Source organism: Fopius arisanus, unplaced genomic scaffold (assembly GCF_000806365.1).
Source record: "Fopius arisanus strain USDA-PBARC FA_bdor unplaced genomic scaffold, ASM80636v1 scaffold00027, whole genome shotgun sequence".
NCBI classification, from domain to species: Eukaryota; Metazoa; Arthropoda; class Insecta; order Hymenoptera; family Braconidae; genus Fopius; species Fopius arisanus.
The window spans coordinates 378,791-396,628 of record NW_011887766.1 but is presented as its reverse complement, the minus strand read 5'-3'; the positions used below and the strand labels follow the sequence as shown (position 1 = coordinate 396,628).

Below are 17,838 nucleotides of genomic sequence, written 5' to 3'. Positions count from 1 at the left end.
TATTACAATACAGCGTATAATTTTGTATGATGTACATAACATATATTCATATATATCCTCTTTATCAATAATATAAAGAGTCCTAGATAAAAAAAGAAAGAGAATAACATAATGATATAATATGGATGAAGAATAATCTTAAACACTATGCAGATATCATCTTAGAACGTCCTAGTGGAATTATATTTTCATACAAATTCGTATCAATAATGCAAAAAAAGAGATTACACTCTTAACAATTATTTAATTTTCGTAGTTAAATCGTACTTTCGTTATTAAAGCACTTTGCTGTTAACTGTACTAGCAAATTCTTAGCCATCTGCATATCCTTGTTAGAAATTCTACTTCGTAAAAAAGTCACTTTGCTGCTGCAAATCCCTTCGTTTCGGCATTATTCATTTAATTATGAATCGACATTGCAAGTAACAGAAAATATATTGTACATATCGTGTTGAATAAACGCACCACCAGTGCCTCACCCGAGTTATCCACCTCCTCGTCATCTCCATTATCATCCTCATTAATATTTTTCACAGGATTGTCGGGAGACTGAATCACTCTTCTCGAAGGAAGAGGAGACATTTCTTGAGCATATCAGCGTGAGCCTGGATGAAGAAATAAATTGTTGAAACCCATAAAACATTAATGACATCGTATGCGATCGTTAAACATTTTTCCTTAACTCAATACCTTGGCATGCTTAATTTCCAATTCAGTTAATTCGATTAAATTTTTACGGAAGGCAGCTATTCTCCGCGTCATAAAATCCGTCAGCTCTGAAAAATTAACGCAACAATGATATACGAGTTTCGGGTAAATCAATACAATACCGTTTTAAATTCGTCGAGTCGTGACAAAGTGATGACAAACCTTCTTTCCCTTTATCTGACATCTGCTCGAATTTCTCACAAGCCTCGGTTTGTGCTTTCTCAGCCTAAATTTAAAACAAGCGATATCAATACAATTATATTTGTTGAGTGACATGCAAATTTTCATACTCCACTAATGCATATTCAAATACATTATGCATGCAGTGTATATTGATCATGGGTAATGAACGCAAAACAAATGATTTAGTGCATCGTAATAGCATTAGCATAATGTGACAGCTATCCGCAAAGTGCAATTGGTTATATTCTTTGTTATATAACAGTGACAGAAAAATAATAACACACACACCTCTGCAACCTCCAGCGCCTGAAGGAGCCGCAACAAATTTGATTAATAAATTGACAGTATTCATTATTATTATTTCATTAAGTACTATTTTCTGCCCAGTAAATGAACTCTCGTATTGCAGAATGTCATGTTAGTGTGATGAGTCATGCACAACAAATAAAATGTTCTTAAAGTGTTATTTACACTCTCGGGCATACTAAACACGAACAACATTTTCTGGAGAAAATAATTTATTCCACACAATGGGATTCCTTCACGCTCTTATACAGTTGGTGCATTGTGGTAAGACCTTGTCTATAGAAATTTTAATGTGCCATTTTTCAATTCGAATTTTCATTGTATAATTCAGTAGCAAAGTAAATGAGTTGAATATGGATTAATATTAAAAATGATTAACTTGGGGATTTATTTTATCGAGATTATGCTGTTTTAGTGTAAAATATGCTCATTTAAAAAATAAATTTTTCAATGTAACGAGTATCTGTTGATTAAAACTTACCGCATGGACATCCTTGTTACGAGCTCGAGCTTTTTCTAGAGTGCGATTCGCAGTTTCGTAGGTGTGGAGCGCTTTTAATCTCCTGAAGAGCAGTCGTTTGGCCGCAGCTGTATCTCGCATATAATAACGAAGAGTGTCTGATAATTTGAGATCCTCATCAGAGGCAACACGACCCTCTATTTTCTTCACGAGCAAATGCCAAAGTTTCGAATTATTAAATTTGCAACGTTAATGAATTACGTACTTTGTGGAAGAAGATAAAATGCTTACGCGCAATTTCTCGAAGGTCTCAGCAATTTTAGTGAGAAATCTCTCGAGTTTTCCCGAGTCGGTGGTTGCTAGTTGCAGTAAATTCGTTGATATCTTGATGTAGGAGTCGGCCACGTCCTTGTGTTTCAGCGTTTGACGGTCGGATCGACTGGTCGCCTCTTTCAAGTTACTGTGGTAGTGCTGAAGAAATATCATCTCTTGGTCGAAGAAGTCGTTGACGTCTTTGACGGTGGCTGACAGATAATATTCGTCGGTTGTCTTCGAGAAAGATTTTACCAGACCTCCAAACATTTCGATTCGGTTTTTCCCGCGGACACAGAGATCCTGGTCGTACTCCAGAAATACTCGGAGATAGTCATCATTTCGAAAGACTGGGTGGTGTGCCAATCTGGTTAGGAACATCTCGTGCATGGCCACAGTTTTTTTGAATGTCGCCAGATATTCACTAATTACAAATTATGCAAATTATGTTAATATTCAGATGTTTCGTGAATTAGTATCGATTTTAGAGGTAAGCACTCTAGAATCGATTTTTTTCATTAAACAACTATTAACTTTCGTTAAACGTACAGCATCAATGATATTAAATAAATAATATATCAGGCCCCCGAGCCGATAGGATTTTTTTTGCTTTTACTTTTTTCAATATTACCGACGCCTCCGAACATTCTTTTATCATCTACATGGCAAAATATGCAAATACATTGATAAATTAAGTCCGAAATAAACTCCCAGTGGAAGTAATGGAATTATAAAGTAGATTGGTTAAAACCCGATAAGAAATAATATTACGTTCAATGTGTCTCATAAAACGTGGCATCCCGTCCAGTTTAAAAATATGAACTCACGCTTCAAGCTCTTGCTTCATTTTCGAGAATTCTTCTCTTGTCATGGTGCCCTCGCCCTCGCCAAGCTTCTGCAGTTTCTCACGGGAAGCATCAAAGTCCGGCCTTGGTGGACACGGAGGAATCTAAACGAAAAGTGGATGACAAAGTGAAAAGCAGGGTAACCTGAAATTAACTTCAACTCCATGATTTATGTAACATAAAAAAAGCTTTACGATGTATCCAGCATATTCCTCGCTTTCCTCGAATCTATCATGCAGCCAGACAAACTCTTCATGCTGCCTAACAACCAGACACTCAGATTTTTGAAAATTAGGTAAAGTCGTTTTCGTATGCACCGTGAATTTGACTTTATCCTTTTCACTCAGTGCATCTGATATATCCACCTGCAGTGACTTATCTGACAGGTCAATATTATCCGCCTGGATAACCTAAAAGTAGATGAGCAGAATTGATTCCTTCCATAAACTTTAATAAAAACAATCAAATCCTCAAGTGTTCGATAGAATCCTTAATTTATTCTGACACAGCTGAATAATACATTTTAATTGTCAGAATAATTTGATTTAACTGATCTACCTTCTTCGGCGGTGCACTATTGAGGATATCAGCGTTATCACATATACCGTCCTGCAACATTTTAAGTTGAATAGAAACCTTCAGCAATTTTTAAACTTCACTCCCGAGAATTTACGGAGTTCTCAGAGCTAAATGTTAACGTGGAAAACACAGCCGGCCAGGATGAAGTGATAACAAGTTCCACCTACCATCATGGCGTCTAACAGCGTCTCGATTGACACACGATGTCTAGGAGTGTTTGATAATCCCACGTAATTGATAAGTCCTACAAAAAAAATCCCCCAGAAAAGCCGGATAAACTTCCTCGATCAAACTTCATTCGAATGTTTTTATTTATTTTTTAATGATCCTTAAGTTATAAAAATCACATCTCACTGGAAAATATAACCAGTGGGATAATGCGCCTTTGATAAATCAGCTGTATCCGGATGGAACTGCGTCACCTAGGCGTTGACGTCAACACTTTGACTGTAGCGGCAGACACTTGTCATTTTAAATGAGGAAAAAAGGAGATTTTTTAATTCGAGAGGCAGTAATTGGGGCGCGTGCAGTGCAGTGCAAACTAATTATTGATTATTGATTTTATTCGATACAACTTGTTAATTATGAGATGGAGTGGGTGGAGAGCATTCACCAGAAATTATAAGTTGATACATTTTTATCCCTCTGATTTTCGCAATATTTGCGCTGCTTCTGTAATTCTATTGAAATTATGATGTTCACCGGAAACAGGAAAAAATAATCATTAAAATTCTATTTGTTCATGTATACATATATTAAATCAATTTACATGAAATATATAAGTATATATCAAATTACAGGGTGTCTTTGGTGAAAGTAGTCATGGTATAATTGTTTTGTTTATAAGCAAGTTGGTTTTTTCCGGTAGGTTTTCCTTATTCATTTTTTTTTATTTTAATCTCAGAATGATGCCTCATATGATTCGAATGTGACAGAGAAATGCACTTAGATTCTAATTTAATTTGACTAGTAGTTGAAAGCAATACAATCAATATGCGCAGTAAATTATTACAGCTCGAGTAGATTTCCCTGAAAATCCCTAAAAAAATTACATCACTTCCCTTTCAGCAAAGATACCCCACAGATCGGGGGATTGTAATGAAAAATAAGAATACGAAGAGAGTAGAACAAGCAAATGGTTTTTGTCCAGTTAAAATGTACATAAATTTAATTCCAGCCCTGAACTCAAGTCTCAGATAGTAATACGATAATGATGTTAGGCATTTATTCTCTATTTATAAACAAAAACGTCAAATTGGATTACACTTGTTCAAGCTAAATGATGATTGACAACTTAAAATACCACGAGAAATTCATAATTATTTTCATCGCTTTGTTTTCCTCGTTTAGGTACACATACATATACATAGTGTCGCTTTGTTAGGTGGACGAGTGATAGACATTCCTGCTCAACTAAGTTGATGCTCCCTCCTCCAACAATTGTTTTTTTTTTGATTTTGTGATGACTAATTGAATTGCAGCCCTCCCACAGCCCAAATAATTCGACTTTTCTTTGACAACCCAAGACATTCTACCAGAAAGCATTAGATTGAATTTTGCTTGGAAAATTCGTATATACAAATCTCAGACCCACAGGATTACATATTTCACTATGAGAAAATTCGACTTTAATCATTTATTAAATGAATAAATAGTTGCCGCCCGTTACCTGAACGCGACAATGAGTTCTCGTGACACGATGGTCTTCGCCTTCATTTCTGGTAAATTAAAAATTCTTCTTCCAATTTTTGGAAATCCATGTAGTTGTTTGGTGGAGCAGGAATGATTAGTTTATATTGGAGTTGGATGAAGGGGCGGACAGGTAACCCCCAGCCCCTAGCAGCAGCCACCACCTTGTGCACTACCCTGGCCTCCAGTACCTGAGAGACCACCGGGACTGGTTGGCGAATGCTGAGGTCCAATTTTTATTCCATTTGCCTTTGAAATAAAGTAATCACATCGTTAAGATCCTCCTCTCATGTTATTTCAATCATTATTAAAGCAGCTTCCATGGTTTTATTCGCATAAAAATATTGATAAGTGTTTTTATAGGATTTGTACAAGGAAAAATGATGAAGTTGGATAGAGAAGAGTTTCGAACAACTTCTACATAGAGTCTTAGTGCTCACTCTCCTGTAAACAGTTATAATACATTTTTTTTTATCCTGGGGAAGAAATTTTTATGCATAGTTTCAAGACCCCCTTTTTAATAACGAGGCTTTCCTTAATGTTTTCGCGTATCTTTCGATTCCTCAGATCTACTATCCCGGGCTCCAAGATGTAAACAATACATTGTTTCGTTCGGTAAGGAGTTGAATTCCGGGCAAAATAAAGCCGAAAAATAATTTCTCTCGTATTCGAATTTGTTATGAAAAAATTCAGTTTACGATTGCACATAGTTGAATTCTCAGAATTCGCATCCCCTATGGCCCCATGCACGCAACTATAACAGAGACCGACTGTATAGACAAAGTGGATAGCTTGCAATGAACTTCTTTTATTTAAACTTGTAATTAATTTCTCCACCAAACGATCAAACCTCTTTTTTTAATTGAGTCGGAAAGAATTTGGAGGGATTATACTCGTAAAGTTAAATGAACTGGCTGGATAGTTTCTCATTCGAGGATTCTCTGGAACTAATTTAAATAATTAGTGTGATAAAGCTTCTAAATTATGGAACCAACAGTTGAATCGTATTATGAGAAGTGCAGAGAGGAATACTAAAAGTCTCAAGTTATTTTAAATAGATACTTTGTCGAGTCGACATGAACTTGCAAAAGAACTATCTAAAGAATTTCACGTAAGAAACCAGCAATAAAGGGATTTGCGCTCGGTTTTCCCGCAATTTTCATACCACAAGGTACATGACTTGACCTATTTTTCGTTGAAAATTCGATACGCAATTCGGAGGGGGAGCCTTATAAAAATAATGGAAACCGAAGTGAAAATAATGGGTGTCCGAAGGGACTTTGAAACCGTGTCAGCAGAGAAAAGAATAACATCTTATCATACTCATTAGTTGTTTCCGGGAACGAACTTGGTCAGGGGATTGAGTACATTCACAGCTAGATTGTTAATTATTCACAAATTCAGGGGATTTTTTTTTAATCGCTCCATTCTGCCAGCAAAATGAACGAGAAACATTTATAAAATTTAATTGAACTACTGATATATATGTAGAAAAATTACGTCATCCAATGTTTTCGAAATTGATAGAAAGAGTTCACTTGCAACCCCCTAATTAATCTTTTATAGAATCGAGAAAATGGATTGAAAAATTCATTCCTAAAGCAGTATGAGATTCTAACGAATTGAATGTTTTGAACATTTCGCATTTTAAACAGAGCCAAGGTCAAATTCAGTTCCACCAATTCCTTCAATCACACCCTAATTTCCTGAGAGAAGCTCATCTCCCCGTCCTTTGAGCGCAACCACATTACCGCAACAATATTGCCAATCGCGCTTCAATCCTCCACCCCCAAATCGATGTTTCCCAAAATGGTAAATTAAAGTCCGACATGTAATACAAACCTCATTATTGATGTCAAAGACGCCCTCCTGAATTTTCTCGTAAATTTCCTTAGCAGTATTGATAAACGCCTCTTCAACATTGGCAGCAGTTTTGGCGCTCGTCTCCATGAACACGAGCCCATGCTCTCGTGCAAAAGCCTCGCCCTCCTCCCTCCTGACTTCCCTCCTAGCATCCAAATCACTCTTATTGCCAATCAGCATTATGACCATATTGGAGTTTGAGTGTTGTCGAGCATCCTCGAGCCACGTTGTCAAGTGATTGAATGTTTCCCTGCGAGTGATGTCATAAACAAGAAGTGCCCCAGCAGCTCCTCGATAGTAGGACCTTGTTATTGAGCGAAAAGCCTCTTGACCCGCCTGTTAAACAAATTTCCACCTTAGATAACACAAGGACGAGATACCAACAACCCCTGAAACAATCTCATTACCGTATCCCATATCTGCAATTTAATCTGTTTTCCATCGATGGTGATCATACGAGCGCCAAATTCGACACCAATAGTCAAATCATGAACGGGTTGAAATCGTTTATCAGTGAACTGTAGCAGCAGGCATGATTTCCCAACTCCTGTAGCAATAAATAGGGTACATGAGCCTAGCAGATCGATACTACCTCTCCAATGCATCACAAGTGTCAAATACAAAAAGCATAAATCCCACGTCCATAAATCCTCATCTCCACACTGAGATAATTAAAGATCCAATAATCCTTGCCATTGTGAGTTCCATCTAGCATGAAACATTCTACTTCACTAAACAATAGCTGATACTATCTCTCGACAAAAATAAGGAAAAGTTACTTTCAACCATTGAAATAAATATCCTGAAGCAGTACGCATCATATCAGATCGAAATCCGACTGTTTACCCACACAAAGGCAATGATATTGGAATAATCCGAGCATGAAGAGGATAGATAGTTTCGAAAAAATGCTAACAGCTGAAGGGAAAAGAAAACATAGCTGTCACGGAAACGTAATAGAAAATGCATACTTCAATCACTGCTATAAACTCACGCACAGTTGTAAATAATCACGTAATTACCTGTATCTCCGATTATTATGTACTTGAATAGATAAGCGTAAGACATTTTTCTAAAAACAATTTATTAACTTGAATCTAATATTCACACGTATCACGCACTAAATAATTGTCTCGAGTTTTTTGGCTGTTTTATCTTTATTCTGTACGTCGTGACGTTATTGAGTGGATTCGGCTCATCTCGGAGAAACTCGGATTTGACGAAGAGTTAGGGTGAGTCCTCAATGAAGGGGTGGACGCGCCATCTGCTTCCGGTGTTTAAACGACAATTCAGAAGTTAGAGAACATCATTAATTCAACTGATGAAATTTTTGGGATGGGAAATGACACATTTCTGATTCCTTTCAAATTAACTTTCGTTCTGAATACCATTAGAAGATATTACATTTACATTTCTATCCAATTTGGTTTCATTAAAAAAAAAGAAGAGAGATTTCTCGCTGTGAAGTGTAAATGTGTTCCATAATTCTATTCATTATTCCAGGATTGTAGGTCATTATTGAACTACTGAAAAGGTAAACTATAATTTAGACTTCTCCGTGGTATTTTCTCGGTAGATAATTATATTATGACAGGAACAAACAAATAGTTACGAAAAAATAGTCTTTATTTAAGTTTATATAAGTACAAAAGGTATAAAAAGGCGTAGGATATATACATAATAATAAGAGGAAATATCTACATAACACGCGTCGTAGGAGACAGCCTGCTCGTTCGGTTAATTAAATCAACCGCTCATCCATTCACCACTCGAATAAGTAAGAAAATGAATACAAAAGATCATTTCACAAGTGTCCGCTCGATCGTCGTGCAACGCAGAGTCAAAGCCTTGGCGGGCAAAATAGCATTCATTAAGCCGTTCAATTGAATTCCGGTGAACAGACTCTATTTTATTCCTTCCTGTTCAATCTCTCAACCGTTTTCACTCCCTTCATCCTCCAGCTGTAGTCTCAATGCGTAAAGGATGCATCGTCAATGCTATCATGACTGTCGGCATTGCTCTCAGCAGCATCAACGAAAGCCGACGACAAATCACCGGAGAGTTTGCTGACAGTTTGCGTTGTCACATCGTACATGAAAATCTCTTTATTCCCGTCCTGCTGATTTCTAGGTCTGCAAATGAGATTAATTGTACAAAACTACCGTAAAGAGTCGAACGAGATGAAAGGCCCAAGTTAATGATTCAAGTAGCTGAGAAAATTAATTCAAACATTAACAAAGAACGTGAGAAAATAATGAAATCTTACGTCGTTACCAGAAGAACGACAGACTGCTTTTGCGGCTCGGTCCTTCTCTCCTGCTCCAACCATTTTTTATAATTATCAGCATTGGGTTTTTTAATGAGTTGTTTCAACGTGTCACCAGCTAAAAATTTCACTGGCACAGGTTCACCCAATTTCCTCTCCTGTCTATTAAATTCTTTCTCATCACCACTGTGATCTACCGGTGCAAGTACAACGACGCTGGATATCTTGCGATCCTTCAATTCCGGTACATCGGGAATCGGAAAGGATGTGCCGCTCACTTTTAATGGTAAATAGCGATTGTACTGTCCATCGCTTCTCGATCCCACAGTTACCGGTTTCAGGTGGGTCGCATCATCGCGTATGTGCTGATCAGCTAGTGCTTGGCCTTGCGCTGAATTTGGGTCGAATCGTACTACTTTCATTTCTACACCTCCGGGCTTCAGTGTTGCCTGTTCAACTTTGCTCATTGCCTTCTTGGGTATTAACCCTGCTCCACTTGTTTTTTGGTATTTCGTGATTGATGGTACTGGTTCGCTAGCTGAGACAACACCACCACCACCGGCACCGTAGAAATTGGCGAGTGCCTCCGGTGGAAGATTCTCGATGTTTATACCACCGACTTTATCGTAATCCAGTACCTGGATATCGGCATTACCGAGAATTCCAGAGCTTAGGAGCTGTTGTCTGATATCGTCAGGCACTTCGTCAGGTAGATTGGCAATATTCTCTTTGATCCTGGCTTCGTTCTTCGGGGTGGTAGGAGCTTCAGTAGTGGTAGTTGTGGTAGTTGTGGTCGTTGGGGCTCTAGTAGGGCTTGTCCTCTGGATCGGTCTCGGCTGGGGTGTCGTGTGGGTCACTGGGGTTGCGTAAATCTTCTGCTTGTCCTTGAACACTGGCCGACCCCACACTGACGCCAGAGGCTGCTGGTACTGAGCCTGCCCAAGATTCTGGGAGAAAAACTGCTGACTTCCCTGTCTCAACGAACTCGGTGTCTGGCTCAACGGCGAAACCGTGCTCGATGGGAAATTTCCATTATTTAACTGTTGCGTGTGTTGGACAAAGTTATTCTGAGTATTCGGTGAGAATTGCAGTGACACCGGTTGACTATTGGGTGGGAAGGGCCCGGGGTGATGTGGATTCTCTCTAATGGCATAATGCTGCTCCAATTTCGGCACTGCTTTCAAAATTTCACTCTGTTTCTCCACCTCACGATGGTGTTGCGATTGCGCTCGATTGTTCGCTACTATCTGATGATTTTGTGGGAAATTTGGGGATTGATTAAACTGATGTTGCTCACGAATTTTATTCTCCTGCTTGAACCTCTGGTACTCCTTCTGCCTCTGCAACTCCTGCTGCTTCTGCAACTCCTGCTGCTTCTGAAGCTCCTGCTGCTTCTGAAGCTCCTGCTGCCTCTGCTGCTCCTGCTGCCTCTGCTGCTCCTGCTGTCTCTGCAAATCTTGATGTCTCTGCAGCTCTTGATGTCTCTGCGACTCCTGCTGTCTCCTCTGGTCCTGGTGATATCTCTGTTTCTCCTCCTCCTGTTGTCTGTACAGCTGCACCTGCTGCTGGTGATAATTCTGATCAACGAAACTGGATTGGGGTAAAAAATGGAGAGGCGATTGATTTTGCAAGTTGACACTCTGATGTGACACAGATACCGCGGGTGGAAAACCCGGCTGCTGCGGATGGCTGATGGCAACTCGATGCGGCTGATTGAATGTCTGGAATGGCAGCCGTTGCTGCAGCTCAGGCAGACCCTGAATAGTTATGGCAGGTCTTTGATACCTCTGCGGTGGCCCCTGAAACTGTTGGTGAAGCGGATAATTCTGGGGCAACTGTTGCGATGAAAAAGAATTAACAATTCTCTGTTGGGGAAATGCTGGTGGTACCCGGTGAGGACTTGGCGGTGGCGGGGGATAGGGACCGTGTTGCTTTCTCGAAGACGTTGGTAGCGGCGAGGGTGGTGCAGCTTTTGTCTGGCTCTCCAAATCACTCCGCTTGCTGTGGCTATTCGGTGGCAACTGTTCCGTACCAAATGTCACCCGAATTCCACTGCCACCTGCGTGATAAGACTCACTCTCCGGTCGAATGATAGCACGAAGAGTCGTTGTCGGTTCGTTGACCGGTACTGGGGTTACATGAGACACCGGCTCATTGTCGTAACCCTGGCCCTCTGGTTTTATCACCTCGTGTTCCTCGTGGGGATTCAATGCTGGCACTGGTGTATCGTAAATGACCTTGGATTTTCCATCAGCCTGGTCCTTCTTCTCGTATTTCACGTAAAATACCTGGATCGGTTCCTTTGTCGGTCTCACGGGGGTATGAGATGGAGGCACGGGGGTAGGAAGTGACTCATTGGACTCCTTGATGATTATTTCAATTATTGGCTCGGGCTCTGAGCTGTAGGGGTTGTGGTGGTGAGGCTCGTCGTAGATGAAGTCATCACTCTTGGCACTCGCCAGGGGATTGTACAAGGGATCCCGCTGAGAGTATCGCACCGGTGGATTCATTTGCACTGCATAAGGCGGTGGTTTACCCACTCGTCGCGGATGATACGATAATTGCTGGCGTTTGTCTCGGCTGTTCGCTGCGTCGTTCGCTGTCGAGGCCAGCAGAATCGCCGACAGTACCAATATCTGGGAAAAATCGCGTAAAATACGGTGAATTCAATCGATCTGGTTTTCTCAGACGAGTTAATTGATGTTATGCGATCTGACTCGATTCCATGTGACCCCGTTAATAAAGAAAACTTGCAACGGGATAAGAAATTCACTACTTGGTATTCCATCTGCGTTGCGAGCGGTTAGACATCGTACATGGATTTACTGATGCAGGATTCAACCGAATATGGCGAGGCCACTTTTTCAGGAGTTATCATTAAGCTATTGGATAATATAACACTAGAGTATTCAGTTAAATAAGTTATTGAGCTGATTAGAAACTTGAAAATTTGATGATTATCATAATTATTATCAAGACGTTAATTTGATTAATGAAAGTGAGGTAAATGAGGTAATGGGAGTAATGCAAATGTGTCTTATATATTTATCAATTGATTTTAGTTGAAATAAGGATAAAATTACCAGTGAGAGGAGACGCATTGTCATAACGTTGAGCTCGATACCCTAGTATCAGGAGATTATATAGATTAAACTGACAAAACTCCACCGGTCTTTTGCTGCGACGCGTTACCGTGTCCCAAGGTACATATTAGAGTTGAACGCCCGGGTGTTATACTTGAAAAGTAGGAAGACGTCGGGACAAGCGACTCAGGGGAACTGAGTGGCGATCGGGCATCAGAAGTATGTCCTCCCTCTGCCTCATTTCCCACTACCATCTGACTCGACACGGACTCCTCTCTAATATCGCAGGAGGTTTTTTAATGCAGGAAGGTACCTTTCTCTGGGGAGCCACTGAAATTTCTGGCAGAATGGTTATCGTGTTCTTCACCAATCTGACCGGTCAACGTTGCAAAAATCCAATCGGTCATTCAGGGATTATATGGATTATATGGTAGTGATATCCCTGAATCGCTGATTTTCAACTGCCTCTGGTTTCTCCTGACATGCAGAAGCTATTTATCCTGAAATATATCGAGATAATAGTGCATGTAGTAGGAATGACTCGGGGGAATTGAATAATTTGTATGAAAAAAGTCTATTGTCGGCAGGCAGGTGGAATTCTCTGGTCAAGTACAGCATTGAAATGATGGGGCATACCCTCGGGGCGTTCTGACCTCCGGAGAGAGTGCATACTTTCCAGTTCAGGAAGAGTCCGTTCATAAAAGCCAATCCACCGATACCGAATGCCCCGCGGGCACTTGTATACATGACTACTCGCGCCGAATCCGAGATTTACAAGCCAAAGGCAACTGAAAGAAAATCGGAGAGAATTGGGAATAACATTTGAATGTAATTTACACTGGAATGAGCGGCTCTTGTTGAATGAAGAATAATTGAGGAATTCACCTCAATCCGATATTTTATTCATGAAGAAAATAAATTGGAAAATTAACTGGAGGAATGTCAAGTCTGCAAATGCAGATGAATAACGAAATCCGTTAGTCATCCGTTGTTCATTACATGTTCAATATTCGGTATCTTGTTGAAGTGGTTGAGCTGGTCGAGCAGGTCGAGCACTGGGTGATGATGATGGATGATTATTATGGGGATTGGTATGCTAATGATATTCGAGAGAGTGGAATATGGGTATTGTGTTGTTCGGAAGGCTGTCAAGAAGACGAAAAAAGAGCTGGGAATTTTGGTTAGTGGATTAGAGATGGAATATCAGACAGTTGTTATTCGCTTTTACTTAAGGTTACATGTGAGTGCCCTGAAGGCCGTACACGGCCAGAGACACACGGTCGTGGTGATGAGCATTTGGCGAACGTTCAAACACGGTTGGGATTCGAGACGCGCGTCCTACTTGGTAAACTTTCACTTGTGGTTGGCGTAAGAGGTCCAAAACCATTCCCCCATCTTCCTCAGGATCATCTTTCTACATTCTTTTTGACTGATTTTTCGACAAACTTCTTTACACTCCACTGGCTCCTTCGATTCAGCTGATTATCGATTAATTACAGCACACAGGGGATAGAGTGAATTCTTATGCAGGTGTGTTTTAATAAATCGGTTATTATCGCAGAAACTGGAACGAATGAAAGTGCTGAGTTATGAAAAAGTTTGTAATTACTTTCGTGTGATGGGCGGCATTTGATGTAGATATAGTAGTGCGAATTAAGTCTTAAGTACATGGAAATTCATTAAAATTTAATAATTAAATGATGAAATTCGAAAATTCAGGTGAAGTAATGGAAATAGATTATCTGGTTCTTCAGTCACTGAATGATTCAATCCATTTTGCACTATTTCCAATACATAATGATCACTGCAAATCCTCATAACTCATTGATTTGAGCTCGTTCAACCGGATGAACATTCAACAGATAAATTCGCGAAATGGAGGGCTGAATACCGCGCAGTGGCATCTATTTTAAGTCCTCGTAAAACTCGACATTTTACAAATAGCACAGAGCGCTAAAAACAAATCGTTAACTCTAGCTAACTGTTTTTTGTCCCCCCCCTCCCTCCCCACAAATAATTTGTTGCATTAAAAATTTACTCACGGTCGCAAATGAAAAGTTGAACCGACAATGAATTTTTTTTTCTAACGAGTGAAATTTTCTTGTTACAAGTAAAAAACTTTTGCTAACGCCGGTAGCAAAAAAATCATATTAATAAGTAGAGAAATGCTGCGCCCCTACGAGAGAAATTTATGCAAAAATTTATCCTGGTAATGCGATTAAAAAAACCACGAGTCTCACAAGAATTAAAAAAATCCCTTTTATCGAAATTGATCAGAAAATAATGATTAATTATAATTAACACTAGAACGTCGGGTTACAAATTTTCCCAGGGCCTATTCAAACAATTACTTAATCTCAAGGTGAATTCACCACAAAGTTTTTCCCCCATCCAATGACTTTTTCGATGTATGCAAGATAATCATCATCCGGTTCAGTATTTCGAGGCTTTTGTTCACGTATGAAGTAAATAGAATTAAAAACCCATAGAACACTGCAAGAATAACGTAACCACCTGGAGTGAAGAGTGAAAGTGTTGCAAAGTAGAACACAAGAAAACAGTACTAAGTTTTCAGCATTAATAAATAAATCCCAAATAATTCCCCATTGCCCCATCAAGTCGTATGCTCAATTGCTAAATCAAGCTAGACATGTCTGCAACAGTGACAATAGAATATCCCAGATTTTTCGGGAAATTTCGTTAATGCTAAACAGCAATTCGTCCGGGATTAAATTTAAATAAAAATTCACGGCCCATAATTCGCGGGTCGAAGCCAACAAGCAATATATGCCCATATTTTTCAGCATTTCATAAATACAATTCGCATGCAGAGACTACGGAGAAGAGAAAACGGCAACCGGGCAAATGAAAATATGCTCATCCGCATGAGAAGCATCGGTTCACAGTCTTACTTTACTTTCACTGCTGATAAAATGATTGAAAAGAGGGAAAAAAATCAGACAGTTATTGAGATCCTGAAGACGTTATAAAAAGTATTACGTCCAACTATCAGTTTCATCTCACATGGAATCAATAAGGTCTTGACGGATCGATTCAAACCTATAATTATAACAGTATGGGAATTGACGGAAGAGATTTGAATGACTAGCGGTCCTCGCGGTAGTTACAAAGAGATAATTGGAAATGGCCGCCGATCAGGAAAGCATGTGCACATGTCATGCTTGCTTGGGTATCAGAGTCATTATTGACAGCGCTCTCAAAGTTCTAGATCTTTACAGATGGATGCTGGATTCTTACATAATCGTTAGTATTTTCATGTTAATTATCAATTTTTAATTAATTGACGCATGCTTCAGTATTGATGGTATTGATTTGAAGCACTCCAGATACTCAATTATGGCGGATTTTCATCACACCTGGAGGCGTCAGTGATTAATTGAACGCGTCGCGCTAAATTCGAATGTGAAATGAAATTGAGTTTTTTTTTGGCCAGTAAAAGATCCTTTTTTTTCTTTCTTTTCTTTTCGAAGGACTTCTTCCAAGACAACTTGTGGGACAGATTGCCCCGGCCCTGGGCGAAAATCCTGGAGAATGTGGCGCTGGATGAATTGGGGTCGTGGATTCTTCGGGAGCGAAGACCTCGGCATGTCTGGCCATTATCGCTAATTGCGCTTCGACGATCGATCGATCTATTGAGTATCAATCGAGAGCCAACGGCGAGGACTCGATTCACCTGCAAGTTGTCTCAACGGGATCCTAAAGAATCAGTTAAAACGTGCGAGACCTTGATCACCAAAGACAAACGTCTCGACAAATTTGAGAATTTATTCAAGAAGCACGTTAAGCAGAAGAAACGCTACGAGATCGAGAAATTCTCGGAGATAGTCGCCCGGTGTTCCGAATTATCCAACAGCAGTTGCATCGTCGACACTGGTGCTGGCATTGGTCACTTGGCTCGTGAATTGGCGTACAAATATCAACTCGCGGTTATCTGCATAGAACAGGATAAATCACTCTCAGAGTTGGCGCGAAAATATGACGAGCAATTTATGAAGAAATTCAAGACACATTTAGCCGGGTTTTGTGGTGTACCACCCTATCATTTGTGCGCTAAAATAGTCGATGAAAGTTGCACGGGCGATGGGTTACCAGCTGTGTTTAGAGGAATATTGCGGGATTATTTTTCACAGCAATCAAATGACAATGGGTTTGGTTTGATTGGATTGCATCCGTGTGGTGATTTAGCTGCGAGATTGCTCAAATTTTATGTTGGACAGCAGAATGCTAAGTTCATCAGCGTCGTTGGATGCTGTTATATGAAGCTAACTATCAAGTAAGAAACTATTAAAGTTGATGACTGAGTTGCACAATGTGATAAAAACTGAGTAGTTCTGGTTCTTTCGTTTTCAAGAGTGATTTTTTTTTTGGCTGTCATGGTTGTTTGCTATTGCTTCGGGCAGATATTACGAGATTGTGATTTTTTCTGAGATATTGTTTAGTTCAGGTATTGTGATTTTTAATGGTTTCAGCGAGGATAGGACGACCAGCGCCCTGGGCTATCCTCTGAGCAAATACGTTGAAAGGAATAGTAGCCATTCACTTAGTTATGCTGCTCTAGAGGTGGCCTGCCATGCCGTCGAGAATTACTGTGATAAAATGAAGAGTAATGAGTATGACGATCTTAAAGTGCACGCGTACAGGGCCACTTTGGAGAAGATTTTAGTGAACAAGGGCGGGGACGTCATGAGGCGTGGGAGAGTCGGAAGCGTGAAAGTCAATGGTCGGATGAGTTTTCAGGAGTAAGTTCGAGATATATGGGAATTATATGTTGTCTCACGGTGAGATTAACTCGAAACTTTAATAATGTGGTAGTAGTGCAGACTACAACTACAATAGTTTCTTCAGACCTCGTTTTAAGGGAAAAAATCACACTCCACGTGCTACGGCATGAATATTTAGTACCAAATTACTCTGAGTTTCGAATCGTTTCAAAAGATGAATTTCATCAATTTTTATACGATAACGGAACCGAAATTTACAGTTTCTATTGGTTTTTCCATACAATTTTGAATTCTTAATTGAGATAGTCGTATTGAAATTCCATTTCATTATATTTTGTGGTACGAAAAGAGGAACATTATGAACAGATGCAGTGGAAATTCCAGTAAAATTTTGGAAAGTTGGAACACACTAATTACTTTACTTGTGAATTATCAATATTTGGAGGAATGTGATGAACTTCTATTCTAATCATAATTTCGTTAAAAAATTGATGTGTTTTTTCCAGGTATTGCAGACTAGCTACAGAGAAACTTGACATTAATAGGCGAGTAAATATATTAGAAATAAATCATACGGAAATAGAGGGGTGTTTAGCAAAGTGGCGTCATGTTGCGGCATTCGAGGCACTGAGATTCATGCTAGCTCCACTCGTAGAGACTGTTATTTTGCTGGACCGATTTTTATTCCTCTCAGATAATCACTTCAGACCGGTGTTGAAGGCGGAATTCAATCCTAGATTATCTCCCAGAAATTTCGTGCTCACTTCAATTAAATGATGGCTATTATTGATTTTTGTAATTT

At 39.6% G+C, this 17,838-nt stretch overlaps 4 protein-coding genes across 7 annotated transcripts; 1 reads left to right on the top strand and 3 right to left on the bottom strand.

The window, feature by feature from the left end:
* Positions 1 to 156: 156 nt before the first annotated feature.
* Positions 157 to 3,903, bottom strand: Snx6 (sorting nexin 6). 3 transcript variants are annotated; one of them, XM_011302339.1, is made up of 10 exons: positions 3,561 to 3,903; positions 3,373 to 3,423; positions 3,009 to 3,224; positions 2,797 to 2,918; positions 1,949 to 2,393; positions 1,679 to 1,861; positions 1,180 to 1,197; positions 871 to 934; positions 691 to 776; positions 157 to 605 (listed from the first exon to the last, which is right to left on the bottom strand). In XM_011302339.1, exons 1-10 carry the CDS (start codon positions 3,564 to 3,566, stop codon positions 555 to 557), a joined length of 1,242 nt encoding a protein of 413 aa, XP_011300641.1. In that variant the 5' UTR covers positions 3,567 to 3,903; the 3' UTR covers positions 157 to 554. The 3 variants fall into 3 exon arrangements, with proteins under 3 accessions (XP_011300641.1, XP_011300640.1, XP_011300642.1); XM_011302338.1 differs by having other exon boundaries at positions 3,373 to 3,903; XM_011302340.1 differs by lacking the exon at positions 1,180 to 1,197 and having other exon boundaries at positions 3,373 to 3,897.
* Positions 3,904 to 4,126: 223 nt separating this feature from the next.
* On the bottom strand, positions 4,127 to 8,134 carry LOC105265058 (RAS oncogene family member Rab2). The gene is made up of 4 exons (XM_011302337.1): positions 7,968 to 8,134; positions 7,353 to 7,492; positions 6,925 to 7,281; positions 4,127 to 5,331 (listed from the first exon to the last, which is right to left on the bottom strand). Exons 1-4 carry the CDS (start codon positions 8,011 to 8,013, stop codon positions 5,230 to 5,232), a joined length of 645 nt encoding a protein of 214 aa, XP_011300639.1. The 5' UTR covers positions 8,014 to 8,134; the 3' UTR covers positions 4,127 to 5,229.
* Positions 8,135 to 8,574: 440 nt separating this feature from the next.
* Positions 8,575 to 12,650, bottom strand: LOC105265057 (uncharacterized). Of its 2 annotated transcripts, none has more exons than XM_011302334.1 (3): positions 12,295 to 12,645; positions 9,212 to 11,847; positions 8,575 to 9,077 (listed from the first exon to the last, which is right to left on the bottom strand). In XM_011302334.1, the coding sequence occupies exons 1-3, from the start codon at positions 12,316 to 12,318 to the stop codon at positions 8,915 to 8,917; spliced, it is 2,823 nt and encodes a 940-aa protein (XP_011300636.1). In that variant the 5' UTR covers positions 12,319 to 12,645; the 3' UTR covers positions 8,575 to 8,914. The 2 variants fall into 2 exon arrangements, with proteins under 2 accessions (XP_011300636.1, XP_011300637.1); XM_011302335.1 differs by having other exon boundaries at positions 9,020 to 9,077; positions 9,220 to 11,847; positions 12,295 to 12,650.
* A 2,786-nt stretch (positions 12,651 to 15,436) lies between these two features.
* LOC105265056 (protein RRNAD1) lies at positions 15,437 to 17,838 on the top strand (the record flags this gene model as incomplete). Its single annotated transcript, XM_011302333.1, is given in 4 exon segments — positions 15,437 to 15,558; positions 15,786 to 16,588; positions 16,785 to 17,054; positions 17,543 to 17,838. Coding segments are annotated over 4 exon segments (1,464 nt in total). The 5' UTR covers positions 15,437 to 15,438.

Coding starts and splice junctions, on each gene's coding strand:
- Snx6 (XM_011302338.1), bottom strand. CDS start 3,432: ATGTTGCAGGACGGTATATGTGATAACGCTGATATCCTCAATAGTGCA. Junction 777..870: donor GTCAGATAAAGGGAAAGAAG/GTTTGTCATCAC, acceptor TTAATTTTTCAG/AGCTGACGGATTTTATGACG. Junction 606..690: donor TGGAAATTAAGCATGCCAAG/GTATTGAGTTAA, acceptor TTCTTCATCCAG/GCTCACGCTGATATGCTCAA.
- LOC105265058 (XM_011302337.1), bottom strand. CDS start 8,013: ATGTCTTACGCTTATCTATTCAAGTACATAATAATCGGAGATACAG. Junction 7,493..7,967: donor CATAATAATCGGAGATACAG/GTAATTACGTGA, acceptor TTATTGCTACAG/GAGTTGGGAAATCATGCCTG. Junction 7,282..7,352: donor AATTGCAGATATGGGATACG/GTAATGAGATTG, acceptor TTTGTTTAACAG/GCGGGTCAAGAGGCTTTTCG.
- LOC105265057 (XM_011302334.1), bottom strand. CDS start 12,318: ATGACAATGCGTCTCCTCTCACTG. Junction 11,848..12,294: donor CAATGCGTCTCCTCTCACTG/GTAATTTTATCC, acceptor GATTTTTCCCAG/ATATTGGTACTGTCGGCGAT. Junction 9,078..9,211: donor GTCGTTCTTCTGGTAACGAC/GTAAGATTTCAT, acceptor TCTCATTTGCAG/ACCTAGAAATCAGCAGGACG.